The sequence below is a fragment of the Carassius gibelio genome, chromosome B4 (genome assembly GCF_023724105.1).
Source record: "Carassius gibelio isolate Cgi1373 ecotype wild population from Czech Republic chromosome B4, carGib1.2-hapl.c, whole genome shotgun sequence".
Taxonomy (NCBI): Eukaryota; Metazoa; Chordata; class Actinopteri; order Cypriniformes; family Cyprinidae; genus Carassius; species Carassius gibelio.
Window position 1 is genome coordinate 19,344,074 of NC_068399.1, and position 24,834 is coordinate 19,368,907.

Sequence of the window (24,834 nt, forward strand, 5' to 3'; positions counted from 1 at the left end):
CAATTTACCATACATAAATAAAAAATATAGAATAGAATAGAAATGCATATACGCTAACATACCCAAGACACTGACAAAGGCATTGGCCAGCAGGTAGCCATACTCGTTGGAGGCGTTGCACTGGTAAACAGAGCTTGAGCCGGTCCGAACATCACTGAGGATGATGTTGCCGTTTTCGATTTTCCGACTGGGATCCCTATGTGAGTCTATCAAGGAATCACATCATAATTATACTCACAATCAAACTATAATCAAACCATTCGTCTGAAAAAGCAATTAGATGTGCTACAAGCTACTAACAAAATTGGCAAACTACATTATTTTAAATATATGAGATGATAGCATTTATAAGTTAATCAGAGCAGTATTTCCCACTGGCACAAAAACAATAAAGTTAATTAGAGTGAAAGCATAAACTTAAACAGAAACAATACAACTATAAAAATGGGCAAATAAATAAAAACACTTCGTTTACGCAAGGGATAAGCAACATTTAAATAAATATTGTGGTTTAAAAACAAACATAGGATCAGTGAATCATTTTAGAGAATCACTTTAATTACAGGCACTGTACAAACAAACTGATCAACAATAAATCAGAACTTCCTATTTATCAATCTAAAAATATTTGTTGAAAATAGGAGCTAGATACTGGAAAAGCAGCATAAACGTTCATGGAAAGTGATTACAGATAAAGGTGAGTGGGCTTTACATACTTTCAATGGGAATTCCGTTGACAGACCATGTGACCGTGGGTTTAGGGTTGCCTTCTGCCCGGCAGGTGAGCATTCCAGATTCTTTCGGGGCCAGGATGAGGTTCTGAGGGGCACTGATCCAAAAGGGAGCCGCTGCGGAGATCAAAGGAAAGTTTGAAATCATATAGACATAATTGGAATTTTAACATGTAAAATTTGAATTTAGATTGCTTCCTATACAAAACAATAGAAGATATTTTAAGATATCTGGCAAACCAGTGAGTATTTTCTGAGTAACAGGAAACACAAAAGGTCTTTCAGATCAGCTCAAGACCATAAACAGTTTAGGATGGCATCCCGGGGTCAGTGAATGATGTGACTAATAGGGTTGTGCCGATGGACGATATCATCGTCCATCGTGATGGCTGACTGACATCACGATGGAGAGACACCATCGTGATGCCACGCCCCCACCCCCGCCCCGCTGCGAGTCGACACCATAGACTGTAAAAAATACACACACTAATCCTAGTTTCATCTATAGACTATAGTTAATCTAAAATCTTTGCTGGAATTGCTCTGTAAATTAAATTGAGAATATTACTAATGCATATATGCTATTTTAAATACTCACTGTAGTCTATGCCATAGACGTGACGTGTGTTAGTATGTGAAAATGTGAGGCATTTGATCTTGACATTGTTAGAATCTTGTCTTTTTTTGCATGTTAAACACCGTACATTTATTTTAAATTTGTATTTTGTACAAGAAAACAGGCCTTATTAATGAATTATAAGTATCCTATTGTAGTGTTCTCGGGAGATCGTGCTCATTGTTACATAGATGTGTGGCTTTACTGCACTGAAGCGGCAGTTTAAACACAGAATTCAGCGAACGTCAATTAACTTTTGTCTGGTTAATAAATACCTTTAAAGACAATTTTCCTTGGCCATGATGTCAAATCAAACGAAAGAATGAAGGTAATTCAGATAACAAAAATTTATTAAAACACAGAAGAACAACAAAGAACAAGAAAACGGGAACGACAATCAGACCGAAACGCGGGATTTACATACATATACCATGTTTAAATTTCGATGTTTCTGGCCAGAAATACCAACATGTTCACTTTGTCTGGTTTCAATAAGCTGCGAATTGGAGTAACTACACTCCCCGCTGTGCTGAAGACCCGCTCTGAAGGAGTACTGGTAGCACATATGCACAGATATTTCCGTGCTAATCTGGCCATGAACGGAAACCTTTTTTCGTTCGTTTTCCACCAAGTCAGTGGGTCCTCTTCCCCATCGATGGCCATTTCCTGCAGGTAAATGGTCATTTCTGACTCGACCTTTTGCTCATCAGTGAGCTTGGCTGCAGCTGCTGTGGCTGCTCTCTTCGCAAGAAGGCTGCCTAAAGACCACTTTTTTTTCTTAGGCACGGTGGCGACGCCGGCATCTGGTTCCTCTACATCTTCTCCAGCATGTGAGGGACCTGGTGTTGGCCTTGGCAGCGACAGATCAATCTCTCTCACAGTCTCTTCCATTATTTCAGATTTTGTAGAATGAAGTTCTGGAGGTTTCATATGGTCCCCTCGGTACCTTGGGTCAAGCAGCGTTGCTTTACGCATCATCCTCTGGATGGTGTCATCACCATATCTGCCTTCCATCTGCTCCAGGATGACACGCTTCAGGTCGGCTGTCAGTTTGGAATCATCAACTGACTCCTCCAGCACACCTTCTAAATGGGCCAACATGGGCAGCAGTGAGGACACCGTTACGTAATTTTCTCCAGAGAGAATGTCCGTGAAGTCCGCTACTGGCTTCAGCGCGTTGTTCACAGATTCCAGAACAGTCATGTCTTGCCATGTCAGCTGGGGGAGTGGGCGGCGGCTTTTGTCTTGGGCAAACACACGTTTGATGGCTTGCTCCTGCTCCAGAATTCTCTCCACCATTTGCTGTTTTGAGCCCCATCGTGTTGCACAGTCCTGTCAGTAAAGACGCAGTAAATAATAAAATAAATAATAAATAATTTAAACGATCATGTTTATATATATATATATATATATATATATATATATATATATATATATATATATATATATATATATTGTTTTTTACATTTTTTAAATAGTTTTTAAATAATTTGTTCGTTGTTAGATAACGGTTTTAAAAAAATTACCGTGATCAGTGAGTGCTCAGGGAGTTTCATTTCCACTTGTGCTTTCTGCAGTTCACGTCGCCTTAGCCAGCTGTGCGAAAACGCAGTGTTGACTGCCCGGCAAACCCCGAAAGCTCGGTCTGTGCTGGCCCTCTGTTGCGCAAGCGAGTTGTTTATGGCCAGGTTCAAGTTGTGCCCAAAGCAACTTAACCATGGCCATTTCAACTGCCGGATGGCTGCAACAATATTCGCCCCATTGTCGGTAGTTATACAGGCAATTTGTTTCTCTTGTAGTTTCCAGTCATTTATTGCCTCGCGCAGTGCTTCTTCCAAATTATCTGCTGTATGGCTCTCGGGCATGAAACAAGTTTGTAAGCATTTGGACTGCAGTGTCCACTCTTTATTTATATAATGCGCTGTCACTGACATGTAGGGCATCATATTACAGCTGGACCACATGTCCGTTGTCAGGGCCAAATATTCTACATCACCCAGCTCTTTCATGATGTTACTTCTAACCTCGTTGAAAAGGTTTGGGATAGCCGTCTTTGAGAAATATTTCCGACCTGGCAGCTCATACTGTTTATCAAAGGTATGCAGCATGGCCTTGAAGGACGGCTTCTCTACTGTATTGAACGAAACCATTTCTTTGGCCAGGAAGCGAGTTACCGCATCTGTCAACTGCCTCCATCTGTCACTGTCGGTTTTATATTTAGTGCCTTTTGCAAAAGCCCCAGTTATCGTCTGCTGACCCTGGCTAGCTTTTTTGCTAGGTCCAGCACGTGCAGGCAAAGTGGCATATTCTGCTGGATGGCGAACACGCAAGTGGTCATGAAGATTGGTCGTCTGCCCATCTTTTGCGCGGATGACACATGAGCAGATCTTGCACACAGCTTCAGTCAGGTCCCTTGGCTGCCCTCTCTCATCAGGTCTAAATCCAAAAAAATGCCATATAGGCGAAGTAGTACCTTTTTTAGCAACCAATACCAACGCCATTGTATCAACTCTTTAAGTGGAAGGACGCTACTCCCCCCCCCCCCCCCTCACGTGAAACATATTGGAAAGCCCGCATGACGAAATTATAGTTTTTAAGAAGAAAAAAAAAATATTTATGTAAAAAGATATATTAAAAACATATTAAAAATTGCACAACTCTTCTTAAGTGTAGGACGCTACTTTTTCCCCCTTATGTGCAACCTATTGGAAATCGCGAATGAGTCATTAGTTGGGAAATAAAATAAATAAAGTAATAAAGTAAAATAACGAATAATAATTATATAATAACGAAAAATTAAAATCCCCCCCCCCCCCTGACGATATCATCGTCCATCCCGATGTTTTACTGTAAACATCGTCAACTGCCAATTTAAGGGACATCGCCCAACCCTAGTGACTAAACAAGATTTGTGAGATGTGACAGATGAAAAGACGCCCTGTGACAGACCTCTGACCACTACAGTGATGATGTGATGGTTGCTCCCCAGGCGATTCTTGGCTAAACACCGGTAATCTCCCCCATCGGCTTCTGTCACCTCCGTTATCTTCAGAGTTTTCTGGAAACTGTGAAATGAAAAGCGGCCGCTTGGCAGCTCCCCGTTCACCTTGCTCCAGGAGATATCTGGCGTTGGACTGAAAAACCCAATAAAGTCAAACACTTTTGAACTGTTATGCAAATCTATTGATGCAGTCTGACCCAAATCAAAAGAAGAAACGGACATGGTTACAAAAAAACAAACAAACAGCACATTAAGATGCACATTGGCCATTTTTCGACCCAAGAAAAGGCCATTTTTCCACTTCCTCCTACTTACAGGCCATCAGCGATGCATTCCAGCTGCAGTGTGTCTCCTTTCAGGACCATGGTTGTACTGTGTGTTCCTGGTGGGTTCATGAAAGTGGGCGCTCTCTCCCCAGATGGACTGTCTAGAACATAGATAGGCCACAATCAGACACATTCTATAACCAGAATGCTATTGCCCACGACTTATGAGAGGGGAAAAAGATCCTGTTTTGGTGCGCAAAACCACACACGAACGAGGTAGATACAACTAGAGGTGTACAAAGAGCATATTCCTGGACAAATTTGACACTATACATGGAAAATTTATAAGGAATTACGTCTAAAAAAAACTGCCCTTATGTCTTTTATCAAGTGAACCTCATATTGAATGACAATAATTTTATCCTTCCATTGCTTCTTTTGGATGGCATTTAAAAGAGAATGGAAGGATCCAAATGTATATAATAGAAATAAACAATGTTTTAGTAAGATATTGTATAGTACTTTATACAGTGTTGCATACAGAATGTAATATGCAACACTAATACATGTATTCAGTTTTTAAAACAGGGAAAGGATAAAGTTTAGTGACCAGTTTAGTGCTGAAATGTTAATTAAACAATTAAAACAAAGACAAAGGACTGATAACCATTCATATACAGTCATTTTCTTGCCATACACAATGCCAATGATAGTCAACTCCTGTAGCGCTGGCTTCAGTCCTTTTGTTAAATCTGACAAAATCAGTTTTCATTAAGAAGATGCAATTAAATGGTAAAGCATGAGACCTTTATTAAGATGAAGTTGTTTGAAGTCGGGGTTGGGATTCTAGAGAAGTGGGTTATATTTCTGGTTATTAGGTAATGAGCTATTCCTGGTTAGGCGGAAACACAAGTGATGGGAGGGATGAAGTCTGGGTTCACTTGGAGAAGTTCTGCTAGCACTCACCACCCCAAAAATCTGAGCCATTCAAAAAAGCTGCCAACACAGTGTCATTCATAGCTTCAACTGGAATACAACAGAAAATAATCAGCATGCAATGCTTTGACATTTACGGGTCTAGACAGAGCAGGAGAAAACTGAAGAGGCATTTAACACTGTCACTTTAATTCTCACTATGGCTGTCAAAGTCTAATGGCTGTTTATTCAGTACATTTTTTTTTACAAATTACAGTACCAAATTATTGCATTTTTATATATAAAAGGAGGGTGGGGGTAAAATAAAAATACATTTAAAAAAATGTTGTTTAAATATACGCATGTAAATTCTGCAATAAGAAATTTTTCACTGCTTCACACAATATTTAATATCTAATCAAGCAGTGTTGGGCTTTTCTTGGGGGAAATACAGATATATGCAATTCTTTGTGTATCAATTGAATAAATTAATAAACTTATTATATAATTAATAGGGCCGGGACTTTAACGCGTTAATTGAGATTAATTAATTACACAAAAAATAACGCGTTAACTAAGATTAATTAATTAAAGAAAAAAAAATCCCCGCATTTTTAATAACTTATTTTTGCACCGCGGAACGTTTCTCACTGGATTTGTTTCGGCGGACCGATTATACTGAAGCACCAACTAGCGTTCGCTTCGCATATCACTGTAGCACATCGAGCCTCAAGTATCACCTCAACGCAAAACATATAGCAGCTAGCGTGGACTTTACACTTTATGTTGAACTATATATTATTTTGTTGGTGCAACAGTTTATGTTGAACTCTTTATTGTTTTGGTCAAGGTTATTGAGAGTTGGACTTAGTATGTTATGGCCTCTGAAGCAACAGAGAGATGTTTTCTAATAGTCAGGGTTTCCAATGTTCTGAATGTAATTGACAGTATTGTGTTTTACTTAACTCTTTACAGAAGGTTCCAGCACCTATAAGCTTCCTGAATTTCTGAAATGTATTATTTCTAAATTGTTTCTAAATATGCTATTGCTACACTTCATGGCAAAAATTGCACTGGTCTGCTAGACAAAAATAAACAATATTTTGTTGCTTAAGCTTATGTATTCAGTCATTATTCAATGGTATACTATAAATCCATGTGAAAAAAAAACAACTTCTCACTGTTCTCGGGTCAAATATTTATATGCGATTAAAATGCGATTAATTTCGATTAATTAATTACAAAGCCTCTAATTAATTAGATTAATTTTTTTAATCGAGTCCCGGCCCTAATAATTAAACTTCTGACTCTTTTTCATATATTGACAGCCCTAAAAATAACGGATAAAAATATGAATCTGTATATATTGTGCAAGCTTAATTCAACATAAAAAGGCAGAGTCTTATTCTATTTCAAATCTATTAAAAAAAAAAAACTGGTTTACACAGATGCTTGTTTGGAACAGAGTCTGTTTGTAGCAGCAGACTGAAGACACTTACTGTCCAGCACGTTGACGGTGATGGGCTGTTTCTGTTGGATAGTCTGAGTGTGTGGGAAGCGGGCGTAGCAGATGTAGTCGTTTCTGGTGTCTTCAATGAGCACGTTGGAGAAATACAGGTCTCCGTTTAAAGCCTGGGATACACGACTGTTTTGGGGAAGTCTCTGGAAATCTAAAACAAAACAGAGTATGGAATTTTTTATTTTTTTTATTTTTGGCCTTTATTCAAGTAGTATAGTACAGTATAATTTCATTGTGAACACTATTTGCCAATAGAAGAAGGACCATAAAATAACAATAAGCTAAACCTGCAAAACAGAGCAGGGATTTTTACATACTTGGGTTGCCATGTAAAGTATATGAAAACATAACCAAATCAGACATTCAGTGGGTGCTTACACTAGTGCAAGACTGACGTGTGGTGTGTTACTGTCACAAATCTATGTGGATGTATGTGATATATCTTACTGTTATCCATCCAGAAGATGATTGGAGGAGGCAGGCCAGCCGGAGGTCTGCACTGCAGCACTAGAGACATTCCCCTCTGCACCATGATTGGCTCAATTTTCTCCTTTGACCACAAGGGGGACCCTATGAAAGAGAATTGGGCCCTCAATTAAAAACACACAAAACAAAACAACTGACAGAAGTTGACTGCAAAAACATTAACAAAACAGTCCTGTGGCAATTGTTTCTGATTAGATGTGTCTTTCTTACTGGACTGACGGATGACAATGTTATTGGACATGGCAGAGCCGTGCTCGTTGCGGGCGATGCACTGGTAAACACCCTCATACGCCTCTGCCTTCTCTCCGCTGATGTCAATGACCAGAGTGCCTGAGTTGGGCTTCATGATAACTTTGGAATCCTTTTCAACATCGAAATGAGTGCCATTACGTGTCCATGAAAAGCTAGATTGAGAAGAGTGAAAACAGAAAATCAATTACGACAACATGCATATGCACAGTGACAATTTCAATCGATTAATCATTATTGACATGACTGACACTAATCAATCATCACTTGTCAATAATGTTAATTCCTTAACTTTTTGAATATCTATCCACCCTTGTAAGCCATTCAGATCTTTTTTAACGAGAAACGTGAAAGGAGAGATTTGGCAGAATGTTCAAGCTGCTCTTCTCCATACAAGAGACTGTTGATTAACATTGAAAAACTCCACAATAAAGGACAAATAAATCATCACAAAAGTAGTCTATGTGACTTTTGTGCTATGTTTCTAGTCATCTGAAGCCTTACAAAAGTGCCCTTGTGTGAGAAACAGTCCAAAATGAATGCCATTATATCTTAAACAAGTTAAATTACTGTCTGTTCTACACATAATGCTGTTGTTTAATTTCAAAAGACTTACATCATTGTGCACAAGTCACTTTATGCTATAATTTTAAGATGCTTTTATGACCCAAAAATGAAAATGTGCCGAAATTTACTGACTCTCAGGGCTTCCAAGATGTAAATGAGTCTCTTACAACAATTTGAAGAAATTTCGCCTTCATCAAATCATTACACAAATTCCACATTACATCTTATAAAAACATCATAATAATCTTTTTATAATTCACATGACTCCATTTGTTTAAAATGTTTTGTGAAGTGAAAAGCTGCATAATTATAAGAAATAAATACATCATTTAGGCTTTTTTAACTTAATAAACCCTTCCTTCTGTTCAAAATATGACCCCATAATCCATAACTATGCATTCTCTGGTGAAAAAGTGCACCCCTTGTTGTCCTCTCACATCAAAATGCCACAACACATTTATTTAGAGTTGTTTTGGACTGTTTTCGCTTGTAAACAGTTCTTAATCTGTGCATATTTCTCCCCTGATTATGCAATATTATGGATAGAGAACTCATAAAAACTTCTTCATGATGGACTTATTACAGATTTCATGTCACAAGACATTAATCGATGGACTGGAGTCATATGGATTACTTGTGGATTATTGTGATGTTTTTATTAGCTATTTGAACTCTCATTCTGACGGTACCCATTCACTGCAGAGGATGCACTGGTGGGCAAGTAATGTAATGCTAAACTTCTACAAACCTGTTTCAATGAAGAAACAAACTCACCTACATCATGGATAGACAGAGGGTGAGTACATTGAGAAAATTTTCAGGAAGACTGGTAGGTGTTAAGCGCCAAGCATCCGTCCACAGCAGTGGAATCTGCAGTAGCGGTAACCATGGTGATTCAAAGTGACACCCACCTGGGATGAGGCTTTCCTTTGGCCTCGCAGTGGATAATGATGTTCTCCCGAGGGTCGATGATGTAATCCTTGGGGGACTGATGAGTTATTGTGGGAGGCTGAGGCACTGAAGCACAGAAACCAGCGTGAAGACAAGCATCTCTTTTTCCCACACACACATACACACACACACACACCTTGGCACAAACCAGCACAGATGCACCACCTCTGCAGAAACTGATTCTGCAAGAAAATATCTAAAAATATAAAAGTGCCCAGCTTTAGTTTATCATTGTAACCAAGCCCATAGAGACAAACAACCAAAGAGCATGCAGCATGCACACAAAGTTCAAAGTTCACAAAGTTCTTGTTGGCATGACAGATCATTGCTATAATTTACATACAGCTTTATATTTGGGTGATTAATGATAAATAAAGGATAAATATGTTAATATTCAAATCAAACCCATAACACACTTCAAAATGAAGAAAGCAAAAGACAAGTTAAAGTAGACCTAATTCACAACAAATTTCACAGCAAAAGTGCCCAGACTTACATCCCTCCAGAACTTTAGCTTTTTTGTCCAAATGAATCAGGAAATACATAAGCAGAGAGTAAAAGAGTTCAAATTAGCATAAGAGAAGAAGAGAGAAGAGAAGATCAAACAAATCAGGTTCCCTCAGTGAAACTCAGGAGGTGTGTTGGGCATTCATTACCCATCATGCAACTCTCATGCCATTCTCTTAATGATGCTGATTGTTTGTCAATGATACATTGATTTTAACACCCTAAAAATGGTGCTTCATGCATTATAGACATTATAGACTATAGAAGATTTTGAAAATTCTGGATTGGAAAAAGGTGCTTCATTCTTCACCCATGTATTTAAACATGAATAATCATTCCTTCTGGTGGTCTTAAGTGTTTTGCCTTTCCTCCAACCCCAAAGTAAGATTTTTGAATGTTTTCGAAAGATGGCTCTTGCGCTTACCACAGCTGCATTTATTTGATCAAAAATACAGTAAAAATAGTAATATTTAAAAATATTATTACAGTTAAAATAACTATTTCAAAAAAGTTTATATACATGTTATATACATTTATATTATTCATTCAAATGATCCTTATATGCATATATATATATATATATATATATATATATATATATATACATATATATATATATATATAAGGATCATTTGAATGAATAATAAATATATAATATATATATATATATATATATATATATATATATATATATATATATAAGCAGATGTTTTTATCCAAAGTGACTTACAAATGAGGACAATGGAAGCAATCACATTCAACAAAAGAACAATAATATGCAAGAGCTATAACAAGTCTCAGTCAGCTTTTTTTGTAATTATATAATAAAGAAAAAGAAAACCGATTAGAAAGAAATAGAGCAAGCTAGTTTTAGAAGCCTTTTTTGCTTTTGTTAATTGTATAATAAATAAAATAAAAATTATATAAATTATAATATAGTATTATAATTTAGAGTTTATATCACAGCCAGAGAGCAAGTGATCGAAAAGGGTGACCAATGCTCTCTAAAAGTCCATGTATATTACTCTGCTTACACAGTAATAATGCTGACTTTACACCCTGTCAAACACTCTAGAGAGGAGCAGCAGCTGAGAAAAGAGAAACACACTGCGAGGACTTACAGTGACATACTCTGCTTCATTTCCATTTTAATAATTGAATTCTGAAATTCTGAAGAATATCTGAGGATCTTTAATTTTATTTCTAATCTTGTCTAAAAATGTCTTAGAAAATCCCAGACAGAATTGCATGTGAATCACTTTCTCATTTTAAAATAGGTGAGGCAGAAAACTAGATTTTTTTTCTTCACTTCTGTCAAATTATATCTACATTAGTGGGATTTATTACATTTTATTACATCACATCAGATTTCATTTTCTTTCACTGTGCAATACTCACGGTCTAGAGGCACTTCTAATGCAGTGGTCATGTGACCCAGCAGGAGCAGCAGCATCACAGCTCCTCCACAGAGCGTGCAACTCCTCTTCCTGTCCATGGCAGGGTGCGTTACATCAAAATCCTTCCCCTCCAGGTCAAAGCAACTGGGCCTTCTGATTCGCACTCAGTGTGATCATTCAAACATACAGCGGCATCCACGATTAGCAAGCAAGACTGAAAGAGAAAACAAATAGAAAAACAATGACCTTTTATGCTAGCAAAAGCAGAAATAGATGGCAAGATCTTTATTAGGGAATCTGTGGTGGAGACAGACAGTTCGCATGGCCTCAGATCATCCTGACATACACAGAGACATGTGAGGGCACTCAGCTGGAAGAGACGGGAACGCTGTGATGGCAGCACCCTCAGCACAAGTGACGAGGGGAGTGCATGTACAGTTCTCTCTCCACCTTCAATACCACGACTTAGGTGCCCTTGAGCAAGGCATCGAACCCGCAACTGCTCCCCGGGCGCCGCAGCATAAATGGCTGCCCACTGCTCCGGGTGTGTGCTCACAGTGTGTGTGTGTGTGTTCACTGCTCTGTGTGTGTGCATTTCGGATGGGTTAAATGCAGAGCACAAATTCTGAGTATGGGTCACCATACTTGGCTGAATGTCACTTCACTTTCACTTTTCACTTCACTTTCACTGACATATGGATGTCAATACACATGGCTGAAGCACAAAATTACACAGCCTGCTGTCTGGTTCCTCAGAGATGGGTTAAGAACCAAAAAAAAAACAAAAAAACAACAACATAAAAACAACAAAACACGTTCCTTTCTTGCTCCGGAAAACCTTTTGTTTTATTGTTCAACTTTATGCAATAAATGGAATTTAATTAAGCAAATCTTTTCAGATGGGTTAAAACATTATATGGTTTTAAAAATGAAATGCTATTCATAAAATAAAACAATCAACATTGGAGAATGTAAAGTTGCAACACTTTGTTACTTTTGCATTACTTCAGCTAACTGAGACTCCTTTTAGAAGCTATAACATGAAAGGTGTGTTTCCCAACTTTGGCATGTGGCATTTACACAGGAATCACAACCGCTGTAAAACACATTGTGATTATGATGGATGAGTGACTGCAATGTTTTTACAATATATACCCAAGTAAAGAATATGAGCAGAATTAGGCTGTGTAAAGTTTTCAGTGAGGATTAGTATATTCAGTGAGTATAATTTGTCAGAGAAGTGAACTAGCATGGGTTGTTCCTGCCAGTAGGTAAAGAATGTGCTATCTTAGTGATTCTGCTGTGTAGCAGGCTGTGTCAGGGAAATGGGCTTTGCTTTGCATAATTCATGAGCTCAGAAACCTTGACAACATCATACACCTAAAAAGAGGGAGAGAGAGAGAGAGAGAGAGAGAGAGCATGAGTCTCAAGGTGAAGGATTCAAACATTGGGCAAAAATGCCACTAAATTGGACAAAAATGCCCCTGCATAAACAAATTAAAACTATTACGTCTGTTGCTAACAAAGTGTAAATGAATAAAAAGTGTTCACTGCGGCATTGAGTTAAGATTTGCTCATGTTACACCGTATTTCATTTTAGGCGTTTTTACAGTGTTGCGCATTATAACAAATCACACACGATTCTGTTGAGCTTAGAGATGCAATATCCAATCAGAGACATTCAGATGAGTCATCGCTGAAACTCATCAGCTTTGTTGAATGCGCACATGTTCGATGACTGAATTCCGCAAATTCTCTCATCATAAAAAACAAAGTGGAGATGTACGTACAATGGTAAGGGATTCATTTTGCAACCGTATACAGTTTCAGTGATTATAACGATACTTTTTTTTTTTGAGAGTGCGATAGATCAAAGTTAGTGAGAATGTCATTTCTGTACATAATTTATTCCCCGTTTGAATAGCTGTGGGAAGGAAAAAAAAAAAAAAAAGCAAAGCAAAACAAAACAAAACAAAAGAAGCAAAGCAAAAAAAAAAAAAATCAAAACAAAAGAAGCAAAGCAAAAACTAAAAACTAAACAAAATCAGAAACTTAAACAACACAAAACTAAAAGTCATAAAAATAATAATAATAATAATATAATATAAAGAAATTTAAAAAAGAGTGGATAGGAAGGATAGTATTAAAAATTAAACCAGTGTCCATTGACTACAGTCAAAATAATGACAGAAGTGAGTAAAGAAATTCAAGGGCCTATTAAACACATTTTCTGGCTGAAGAAAAGGCAAGACTCTCTCAATACCCAAGTAAAGACAAGTAGATTTACTGCATTTCAGTGTTTCAGACAATGTGCAAAGCGTGTCTGATGGCTGCTATGGTGACAGTATGTGCTTAAGCGCCCTTTGGAAAAACCTGAACCGGTCAATTGCAGTACAGAAAGAGTGACAGTGACACTGTCTTAAATGGAAACTGTCAATCACATTTCCTGTTGCCATGCAATCAGCTTGACCTTTAGCTCTTCTCGAACATAAGAATCTGTGAAAAAACATAGTAGACACTGGCATTTGTGCCTTTTAAAATGAGACTATGAGATCTAACAAAGACAAAGTCTAGATTCAGGTCTGTGCTGTCATATGGTGGAGATGTGCAAGTCATATAGAGTCTGTCAAAATTACATATTTGCACAGCACAAACATCGGTTCTAATCATTGCATGTTCAACACATTTTCTCTGGCAATAATGCATGATTTATGACTAAATAAATTAACCAACAGATGTTGTCCCTGAATTCAGGCTATTAACATGCTGGTTAAATTAGCTCAATTAAGACAAACTAATGAAAAATTCAATTATGTCTCTTCATTTTTACATACATTTTCATAATAGGACTCAGATTTTTTTTTTTTTTTCCTTTGGCCTTAAGCCACTTTTGTTGATAAGGAAAGTGTGTGAGGACAAATGTATTTTTATATAAGAAGTATTATTATTTTTAATATAATAATATTACGTCTTTAAATAATATTTTTTTTAAATATGAATGTTTATTTATATAAATTTAAATAATAAAAGTTTGTTGGCTTTAAATGCTGGCTTGTAGCTCTGGCGACTTGGCATAATTAGACTTCCCAATAGCTCAGAAGGATGCTTTGGGTAACATCCTGGTCTCACAGAACTGAAGAAAACTGTGATTTGGTTACTGCTGAGTCATTCGTATCATTCGTAAACACACTAAAGAGTATATGTGTCACATGCTCTAAGACTTTTATTAACAATTTCCCATAAACTTCTAAATGTGTATGCAAATATTTTATATTTAGAGACTTTATTCACATAACTTAAATTAGTATTCGTAAGTTATTATGCAGATTCACTTTAACAAGAGAAATGTTGCCACAGGCTTATCTAAAACCAGTCTATTTTAGTATTCATCTCAGCATAATCCCTGCATAAATTGAGAAGAATATATGCAAATGAACGACATCATTTACATATGAATGGACTTCTACAGTAAAAAGTGAACAGAGACCATACCGTACAATCAAAGGACTTCATTCATATGGGTTTGTTTTGACCACATCCTACTGCTGCCTTTTGTGGGCTTGGCTAACTTGTTGTTTGTGTTGACAAGTGGTTATTCTCTTTCACAAGAAGAGAGATCAGAAGTCCTTGCTGTCAAACTAACCTTTTTTTTCATAATTGAGTTCATTTCTAGCTATTTAAACTACCTATTAAACAAACCTTTTGTCTGTTACCATACCATAGCTTAGAATGTTTGCTTTTTCTACAGAAACCTCTATTAGTTCTGAATACTGTAAGTGCGTGAATCCCTTTAATGAAATTTCCATCTATCACATGTGAATACAAGGCCATAGAGTGTGAGAACCACTAACAGAATATCCATCAGGTCAGGGAGGGTCTTTCTGAGTGTTTGTTCTGAACAGGGCTGGATATTTCCATGATAATGAGACTCAAAATAAACTCTGAACATATTAAACATTGCAGACATATAATACAGGGATCCACAAAATACTGTAAACCCCCTTAGATACTTTTTTTTTTTTTTTTTACATTAATATGATTTACAAATATAAAAACTAGATACACTAATATAAATGCCCTAAAGGATGGAATACACTTCTGCACACATTTTTGCCCCAATTTACAGCCAGGACAGGTTGATGCTAGTTGGTTAATGTCAGGACCAGTCTGCAGATTTGAGTTGACAGATTTCATAAAAGAAATAAAATCTAAAATAAGATGTCTAAAAGCTGCTATGTGACAAGGTGTACAGTAAAAAATCAACAACAAAAAAAAAACATTTTTATAAGCTGTCGACCCAAAAAAACAAGCGTTTAAGGACACAAAAGTAGAGCACAATGTGTCATATTACTCTGCAAACTATGGCCACTGGCGGGCAACGTAATCGTCAACAGGAAACATTCATTATTTTTAACGATGTCAGAGGATTATTTCACCACCTTATGGGAACCTAAAACGAAGAGATATATTGAAAAAACTAAATTGTATTGGTCTATGTCAGATCCCCTATTCCTTACCTTTCTTTCGTTTAAGAAATGATCCAACTGAATGACCCAATGTGAAATACTGACATCTACTGTACATCTATTTGTGTCCTTAAAGGCTCATTTTTGGGGGGTGGACAGCTTATAAAAACATAGCTCTGGGGTTTTTAGCTTATTTACTGTATACTTTGTCACACAGCAGCTTTTAGGCATTGTTCTGTTTTTGTTACAAGTCAGAAATGACAAGGAGGAAGCATCACACAATACAAAGTCAATGGAGAACATTGACCCCCTTGGTGGGCGTGGCCTAAATGTGCTCTGTCTCTATAGCAGGATGGATTTTAAATGGGTGTCAATGGCTGCGTTTACATTCAACCAAACAATTCATTTGTAATCAGAATGATGGCTCAAACGGACTGAAAGGCATATCTGTTAACACCTTAATCGATCAGATTGAGCTAGATCAAAAAAAAAAAAAAAAAAAAACAATTTCAGCCAATTCAGTTTATCTTCAAATGAAGATTTCTGGTTTACTTTTACATAAAAAACTTGTGGTGATAGTAAGGGTTGCAACATAACTTTTCTTAATAAGTTGATTTCAGGGAAAACATGAAATAGAAAAAGTTTGAATTAAAAATATATAGCCAGTTTAAAAACAAATTAATTGGCAAGATGGAGAATTGCATTTGTAAACTCTCTCTTTTGTAGTTCACATCCATCTGAAGAATGTACTCGCAGAAAGAGTACATGGGAAACTTATTTCCTCTGATACTACAAGTTCTTCTCAACAGCTCCTTCACTCTGAAGAAGACCTGAGTCAAGAGATCAAGCCGGGCTGCTAATTTAATGATCACTCCGTGTCCAGGGCAACACACTTATTACACACACATGCCTATTATAAGAAACACAAAACACAGCCAAACCCATCCATCTTTTTAATGTAAATCCAAGGAGAGGAGACTACTGAGAGAAGCCCTCTCAACAGCTCTCCGCTGTCATTGAAGACTGAAAAGAATGAACCGCTCTTTACTTTAGCAGAGGATGCCTTCAGGCCAAACGAGAGGGGACATGATTAAATGTCTCTTTTCATACCAAAGTCCGAAGCCCCTTGAAGAGGGAATTAGATAAAATTGTGGAAAAACAGATGATACAGCTGCTTCATGCTAAACGCTCTTACAGTTTTAGGGTTAAAGTTTGTTTACAAGCTCATATCTGTTCTCTAGACAATATGCTGTTTTGTTTTGCATTTTAATTCATAAAGTACCTCTGAGCTAACAGAATCCCTGTTTACTGAAATGTTTTATGAAAAACATTGCTTTGGCTTATTTGCAAGAGCACAAATGAAGTAGAACCAATGAGTCAAGTTAATTGATTCAATTATCTGAACGAACTGAGCTGGCTTCACAGCATGGATTTCATTATAGATGTTAACACAACAAACACAAATTTGTCTTCTGAAAGTCAAACGTTTAACTTTTAAGCTATTTGTTGAACTGCTCTGTTAGCATTTATTCTAGACACTACCGGGTTGTTGTGCTCAAAAACCAACAACTGACGTTTTCGGAAGCAAGATAATGCTAAACCACAGCTCTCATTGTTTCAGAAGGCCACTGGTGGGAGTTAGCATAGCGTTACTATCTAAATAAATGAGCTAACTTCATTTAGCACTGCGCTGGTGTGAGGTTATCTACAGCTAAAGGGTCACTCGTTCATGCAGCGACAGCAGAATGAGAGAGCGTTCTTTCTCTCCTGAGCTTTGGGAAGTTGCTGATTGTCAGCAAGCTCCTGTCTGGCAACTCACGGACAGTATTGTTGCTTTATGCTGTTTATAGTTCAGTAAAGCTGGAAATACAGTGTGACCCGAACCACTCGGAGCAAAGCTATTCACTTTAGACATAAATAACACACTCTAAAATCCCAATGTGGAAACTTGGGAAAATTTGTTCTGATCTCAGATTTAGAAGCGGTTTTCACAATGTATCTAACTCATACTTGTGATGTTTTAAAGAGTTAAACATTCATAAAATAAAATAAATTATTTACTGTAGTCATAATTCCAGATAAACTTTTTTATATACTTAGAGGATATTATGTTTTTAAGAGTTATAAGAGCTTTAAATCAGATTTTTGCAATTCAATTAACTCATACTTGTGATGTGTTCCATGGTATAAAATAAAACAAAACAATAAATTAAAAAAGTGTTTTATTAAGTCATAAAAAGTTTGCATGATATTCCAGATAAAATTGCAGATTTTGATGCACGATTCACAATGCATTTACAAAATGCAGTAACAAAACAACATCTATCAATCTATCAGATCCTTTTCAAAATACTTTTTTCATAAACTTAGAAGCTAAAAAGAAATATAGTCTAGACTCTAAAGTAATTAAAGCCTCATGTGAGGGCTTGCTTCTTCAAGTTTCTCATTCCGGTAAATACAGAGCTCAGGAGAATATAGAGCACACAAAGGCTAAAATTACTGTTTAAGAAGTATACAAAAGGTAATTGTGCAATTTTCTACTGTAATGTAGCAAAAATATGTATATAATCAAAAATACTGAAGACAGAGACTGAGCTCTTAGAAACTACTACAAAGCATTAATTATTTAAAAAGGAGCCGGGAATTTTCAGAAATGACTCAATGGTTTCTGAAGGCTCCAAGTCATAAGTCTGACTTCATTCCTGCAGCGTTTTCCCCAGACCACATGTCTGACTGTAACAGGGGGATGCTATGTTTTATTCAAAACTGGTTGTAAAGAGCTCTCAAATGTCCCACAATCTGTTGATCAGACTTTATAATCTGCCTCAGTGATACATCAGTAATGAAATATCAGTAATGGGAGACTGAGGGGGTGGGACATGTGTTTCATAAAAGGTCTGCTCTAAGATAGGCCACAACATGGTAAACCAGGCTTATTGGTATTCTGGAGAAACACAGTGAGGGTAAGAGGTATCTCAATGACCAGACAAGATGACTCAAGAAAAATGACAGCAGTCACTGCAACAAGAGGAGTATTAATAGTGTTCCAGCATTGTTGTTAATGACACTTATTGTTGCTATGATTACAGTTACAGTACAGTTACTTACATTTTTTTTACACTAAGATACTTTAAAACATGTTACTAAAATAGTATGAATTCTGTTTTGTTAATATCAAACTTTATAAATAAACAAAATAAACTGGAATAACTATATTATGCATGTCCCTGTGCATAACCATGATATTCAATGGCATGCAAATATTTACTGTTCTATTTCAGAATACAGGAGAATTAATAACTGGTTCTTATTTATATGTTTAAGTGTAACACATTTTTTAAAACTCATTTAAAAATGTAAAAAGTAATTCTGATTTTGTTGAGAATATACCATACTTTTTTTTAAAGTATTAAATGTATTATTTAAATTAATTAATTAAAAGAAAATTATTTATAAATAAATAAATAAATGTACTATTCTAATTTTTATACATTGTTCTGAGACATCTCTTTCACAAATTATTTTACAGAATACAGGAGGAAAGGATCAAGGAGCATTTCTTATTTATTTATTTAAAAATATCTTAACCAAAGTAGTGGTCATTTTGTTTACAATATATCACACTTTATTAAATATTACAAGTATTGTTTAAATAAATTAAAAAATACTGTTTTAACACTTTTACTTTTCTTTTTTGATTACACTGCATTTTGGATTCTATAATATCTTTTTTCACAATTTATTTTAGAGAATATGGAGGAAAGGGTCAAGAACTTTTTTTGTAAATAAAGATCATTTTAAAATATATTTCCAAAACAGTACCAGTTCAGTTTTTGCTTATTATATACCATACTTTATTTTTATGTTATATATTAAATACATCTTATATTTTAAATGAACGAATGAATGAATGAATGAATGAATGAATGAATGAATGCATGCATGCAATTTTTTAAAAATGTTTACTATTCTGTTTCTACACTTTGTTGTATAAAATCTCTTTTCACAGTTTATTTTAGCTAATACCAGAGGAAAGGATGGGTTGGCACACTGCTCTCTCTGTCCCATCTGTTCGGTGCTCAGATAAACTGTGGTCATCTGTCCACATGCTGTACATGGGTGAACAGGAGCTTTTACAGTATGTGCTGATATCACTAGCACTACACAGTTCAAAATCTGCTATGATGTAACACTTGTCATGCCATCCAATCCCTTTTTGAAAGCAGGGACACAATTTCCAGGAAATACATTTAGCTGTAGACATAAAGCCAGGGTTCAAATCTGCATCACAGACAGATTAAAGGGATAGTTCACCAGAAAAATTCAAATAAAACGTCTTGACATTTAACACAAAATACAACCGCTTTTATGATGCTTGAGGTAGTCATTCACATCAAAGCTGACAGCATTATACGTCACAAAAACAACTTCCCAGCATGCTCACGAGATCCCTGTCTATTTCTATCTGCTCTTTCCTCCTAAACACATCTGAGCTCTGAAGCACCCGGTCTGTATCTATCTGCTCTAATGGGGCCAGACGCTCTCAGTAATGTCTAAGCACAGCAGGGATCATCATTAGGAAAGAATCACATTCATTTCATTTCAAGAGAAATCTTTAGAAGACATAGTTTTCATCATAGTATTCAACACATCACATGTACTTCATGTTTTTGAACCACTATCACTTGCATTCCTAGAACAAGAAGTCAAGTATGCAGTGTGTGTGTGTGTGTGTGTGTGTGTGTGTGTGTGTGTGTTTAATAGATTAGTCTTGGCTGGTATAGAATTCTGGATAATCTCAAAATAAGCGACTTGCTTGAAATGTTTGCATTTTACACTTAAATAAACTACGAAGATTTCTTCAATTTTGATTTATAACTTTTATTCTACCGATTCATCATTTTCGCACAGAACCAGAGATAGTTTCTCTAAATTAAATCAGATCAGATTATATAAGGTTTTATTGACTGATTGGATTTTTTGTAGGAAGTGTCTCACTTCCTGCTGACAACCAGTTTGTGCCCTCAGAGGCTAAATCGAACACTTTGGATGATAGAACAGCATACAGTATACTGCTTCAACTAAAGGCACTTTCAAGTTTTTTTTTTTTCTACAATGTGTACATTTGATTGTACTATGAGTTTTAGTGTACTTTACACTATTATCTACTATGCTGAATCTGAATGGCCTCTTTTGTTATATCTATTGTATCTAAAAATTAGTTAAAAGGATTGTTTACACAAAAAAATGGTTTTCCAAAGCAAGTCCAAATGACTTACAGTACTTTCTTATATGAAATGCAGAATGGAATAAGATTTATTCACCAATGATAAGTTCTGAAGTTAACCACCAGCTTGGCCCATGATGACCTTTAATTTGGCCTGCCATGTTATCACAAGAGGAGAGGGAAAAAAAGAAGAAACATGCCACTGAAGCCTATATTTATTTCTAATTCAGATTTTTGTTTTAACATTAGCTTTTTATTTTTTTGCATTGAAAAATAAGTTAATTTGACTTTTTTTATATTAATACCTTTAAATATAATAATGTTGGATATAATGCAACATTTGCTTTTGGACAACAGTCCTCGATCAAGTATGACTTTTTTAGCCCTTCATAACATCAAACCAGACACATTTCCCAGTTTTCAACATGATAACAATCTGTCAGCACACGTCAGTGTGAGCAAGCAGCCAAAATATCTAAATTTCTTTCGATTTCATTAAAAAGCTTTTTAGATCATCTTGGTGAAATGAAGAGGGATATGCAAGTCATAAATCATAAAAACACATCACTCATTCTTTTTCATCTTTTTTTCTTTTTATGCCTCTGCTCTGTATCTCTGTGTCTGAGATGAAACTGCTACTGAATCACAATGAATACATGAAAAAGTCAGCGGGAATCAAACAGAAAGCATCTTACCTGCTATGACTGTATGAAAGAGTGGATCATCTGGTTCCGACCAGACGTCAGCAGCTTAGAATAGTGTGGATGCTGTAAAAAACAATGCCATCATTAAAGAGGAGCTCTTAAATGACAAAGCAAGGGACTTAAGTTTGTGCTAATCTGAGGAACACTGAAGGATATTATAATTAAAGGACAAAAGGCTTGCCGGTTCACAGATGCACCAAAAAGTGGGTACATTTCAATAAAAAACACACAACATTTGTTATTCCAAAACCAACTGGGATTTCTAAACATTATTGGCTCTGTGCAAACACAAAGCCATGCCGTATATCAGCAGAAAGAGTGACAGAGGGATTCAACGGCACCCCTATATCACACGTGCTGGTTCATGGTCGCGCATATATTAGTGTTTTCCCTTGAGAGGCATGCATTCATTTCACATTAACAGAAACACGCCCCCCCCCCAGCATCATTTGATAGTAGACGAGCCACAAAGACGCTGTGAGGCTGAGCCGCGTCGCTTTACTGCATTGTTTTCTCGAATTTGAGGCAAACTGAGGAAACCTCCAGCCTCTAGTGAAGCTGTCACACACAGCTGCTGTCTCACAGAGACCAGAAAGAGAGAGACTGAGAGAGAGAGAGAGGCCATAAAACAACAACAAAAAATTCACACTAACTACCTCCCACCTCTAAGAGCTGACCTGAGGTGTTGTCATGGAGACGGGCCGCATGCCGGCACGATGGGGTGAGAGACAGAGAGAGAGAGAGAGAGAGAGAGAGAGAGAGAGAGATGAAGGGGGTTCTGAGAGAATAAAATATGTGATGCTGAGACAGATCTTATCCACTCAATTCTTTTTTCATAATTCATCCGTCTTTCTTTTTCAACCATTTATTCATTTATCTATCCAGCCAGCTATTTCTATTTTCATCAATTCATCTTTTTGTATTTTCAAAATATTGATCCATTTATCCAACTATCAATTTATTTTTCATTAATCCATCCATTTATCCCTTCATCGATTTTATAAATTTATTTTTTATCTATCTATATATCTATCCATCATTCATCCATTTATCCATCTTTTTATTTTTCAACTATCCATCTATCCATTCATCCTTCCATCCATTTATTTTTCATCCATTCATCTATTTTTCCATTTCTTTTCATCCATCTATCCATTCATCAATTTCTTTTTCATCCATTCATCCAACATTCATGTATCCATCCATCCAATCATTTATTTATTGATCAATTTATTTTTTCATACATTCATCCATTCGCTTATCCATTGCTTTTTCATCCATCCATCCATTCATTTATCTATTGATCAATTTTTTCATACATTCATCCATCCATTTATCAATTTATTTTTCATACGTACATCCATTCATCCACACATAAATGCATTTTCATATATCATCAGAGGTGGGTAGAGTACCCAAAAACTTTACTCAAGTAAAAGTAAAAGTAATTCTAGAAATATTTACTCAAGTAAAAGTAAAAGTACTAGTCTTGAATAGTTACTTGAGTAAGAGTAAAAGAGTATCGGATAAAAAATCTACTCAAGTAGTTAGTTACTAGTTACTTTGGGTCATATATACGGAGACTTTTTTTATATAGATATATAGACAAAAAATGTATGTAATGTATGTGTGTGTGTATAAATGTATATATTTCATCAGCCTTTAATCCAATTTATGTAATTTATTATAAAACCCTGTCTGTTTATTTAAGTAACAAATATAGGTATCATGCCATAACATATTTTTAATACGACTGACTTTATTTTAAATGTGAATTTAACATTGAAAGTTAATGTGATATAAATATTGCTACTAATCTTTCATTGTTCAGAAAGAGAGCAAATAACATTTACATTATTAAACATAATTTTCACTGACAGTCTAGATTTCATTCACTCTCAGAAACTACCATTAAAATCACTGAAACTGTTAACACTGTGAAATCAATATCTTAATTATAGATTCGTACACACATCTGCACTTTGTTGTTTCTGACGAGAGAATTCGCCAGAAAGAGGTATTCAGTCAGTGAGCGAGTGAAGGAAGCACCGGCATATCAGCGATGACTCATCGGAACACCTCTGATTGGCCTGATTGCATTCAAAAGCTCAACAGAACCGTGTGTGATTGGTTAATGAGCAGCGCTGTAAAAACGCGTCTGTCTCTGGCTCAGCGCCAGCAAGCGATCACAGATCTGAATTTAGCAGCTGATGATATGACTTGCTGAACGTACTCGCACTGGTGTGATTGTATTAAAATTAATAAAATCTTAATCGGCTATTCTTTGTCTTTTGGAAGCTGCATTCAACCTGTTATAAGCCACACACGTACAACAAACTAATGTCACAGTGGTATCGTGTACTGTAATCGAATGTAGCCCAAGTTATTACCTGTTAAACAGTAGACAGCACACGCGTTCATCTAATAAGGATCTCCATCGCAAGCAAATAATAGCCTTTGCAGATTTGATTTCAATTCAGTGCAGTTCCATAGCCCCGTTTTCAACGCTGCTAATGTTCTTAAACGTTACAACTCTGAGTGAACCGCTTCAGAACTCAGCGCGTGCAGCATGGAACTGAACGACTCAATCAAACTGATTCATGAACCAATTCACTCGTTTGCCAATTGGTTTGATCAAGCCTTTGAACAGAGTTGACTCAAAAGAATGAATCATTCGCGAATGGGCATCGCTCATTGTCCAGAGAAAAGTAGACGGCGCGTTTGGAATAAACTGAAGCATTTATTGCATTAAGATAAAGTAACGAGAGGGGCGTCGCCCACAGTAACGAAGTAAAAGTACAGATTTTTCCCAAAAAATGTACTCAAGTAAGAGTATAAAGTACCCATCTTTAAATATACTCCGAAAAGTATTCGTTACCCCGAAAAATTACTCAAGTAAATGTAACGAAGTAAATGTAACTCGTTACTACCCACCTCTGTATATCATCTATTCATTTATTAATATATTTTCATATATTCATATATCATCCATTTATCAATGCATTCATTTCTTTTCCGTCCATCCATCAATTTCTCTTTTCATTCATCCATCATCAATTAATTCATCCATCCACAAATGTTTGTATACTGATCAGTGAATAAATACTACATCACCTACATCAACATACATGACAATTTCTATCTCTCTACTTAAATTTTATTAAACATACTAAACACACAGATTGGCAGATAAGACATGAAAAGGTTTATGCTGCCATAAAGCCTTTGGTTT

At 36.1% G+C, this 24,834-nt stretch overlaps 2 protein-coding genes across 18 annotated transcripts in view; both read right to left on the reverse strand.

Moving 5' to 3' along the window:
• The window catches only part of LOC127956606 (neuronal cell adhesion molecule), a 57,631-nt gene that overhangs the window by 16,210 nt on the left and 16,587 nt on the right, over positions 1–24,834 (reverse strand). For 9 of the 17 annotated variants that reach the window (XM_052554640.1, XM_052554642.1, XM_052554639.1 and 6 more), the window contains 12 exons: positions 21,594–21,665; positions 11,207–11,419; positions 9,798–9,815; positions 9,262–9,367; positions 7,745–7,938; positions 7,496–7,618; positions 7,029–7,199; positions 5,581–5,640; positions 4,664–4,775; positions 4,297–4,481; positions 717–848; positions 63–206 (listed from right to left, as the gene is read on the reverse strand). In XM_052554640.1, the coding sequence (XP_052410600.1) occupies positions 63–206; positions 717–848; positions 4,297–4,481; positions 4,664–4,775; positions 5,581–5,640; positions 7,029–7,199; positions 7,496–7,618; positions 7,745–7,938; positions 9,262–9,367; positions 9,798–9,815; positions 11,207–11,303 (1,342 nt within the window). In that variant the 5' untranslated portion in view covers positions 11,304–11,419; positions 21,594–21,665. The remainder of the gene's footprint in view (positions 1–62; positions 207–716; positions 849–4,296; positions 4,482–4,663; positions 4,776–5,580; positions 5,641–7,028; positions 7,200–7,495; positions 7,619–7,744; positions 7,939–9,261; positions 9,368–9,797; positions 9,816–11,206; positions 11,420–21,593; positions 21,666–24,834) is intronic. The other 8 variants (XM_052554651.1, XM_052554647.1, XM_052554652.1 and 5 more) reach the window with 3 other exon arrangements.
• Positions 1,078–3,870, reverse strand: LOC127956608 (E3 SUMO-protein ligase ZBED1-like). The gene is made up of 2 exons (XM_052554655.1): positions 2,874–3,870; positions 1,078–2,679 (listed from the first exon to the last, which is right to left on the reverse strand). The coding sequence occupies exons 1-2, from the start codon at positions 3,846–3,848 to the stop codon at positions 1,783–1,785; spliced, it is 1,872 nt and encodes a 623-aa protein (XP_052410615.1). The 5' UTR covers positions 3,849–3,870; the 3' UTR covers positions 1,078–1,782.

Excerpts from the sequence above, each read along its gene's own strand:
- LOC127956608 (XM_052554655.1), bottom strand. The coding sequence starts at position 3,848 with ATGGCGTTGGTATTGGTTGCTAAAAAAGGTACTACTTCGCCTATATGG. Across the intron at positions 2,680-2,873 it reads CTGAGCACTCACTGATCACG|GACTGTGCAACACGATGGGG; the intron begins GTAATTTTTTTA and ends CTTTACTGACAG.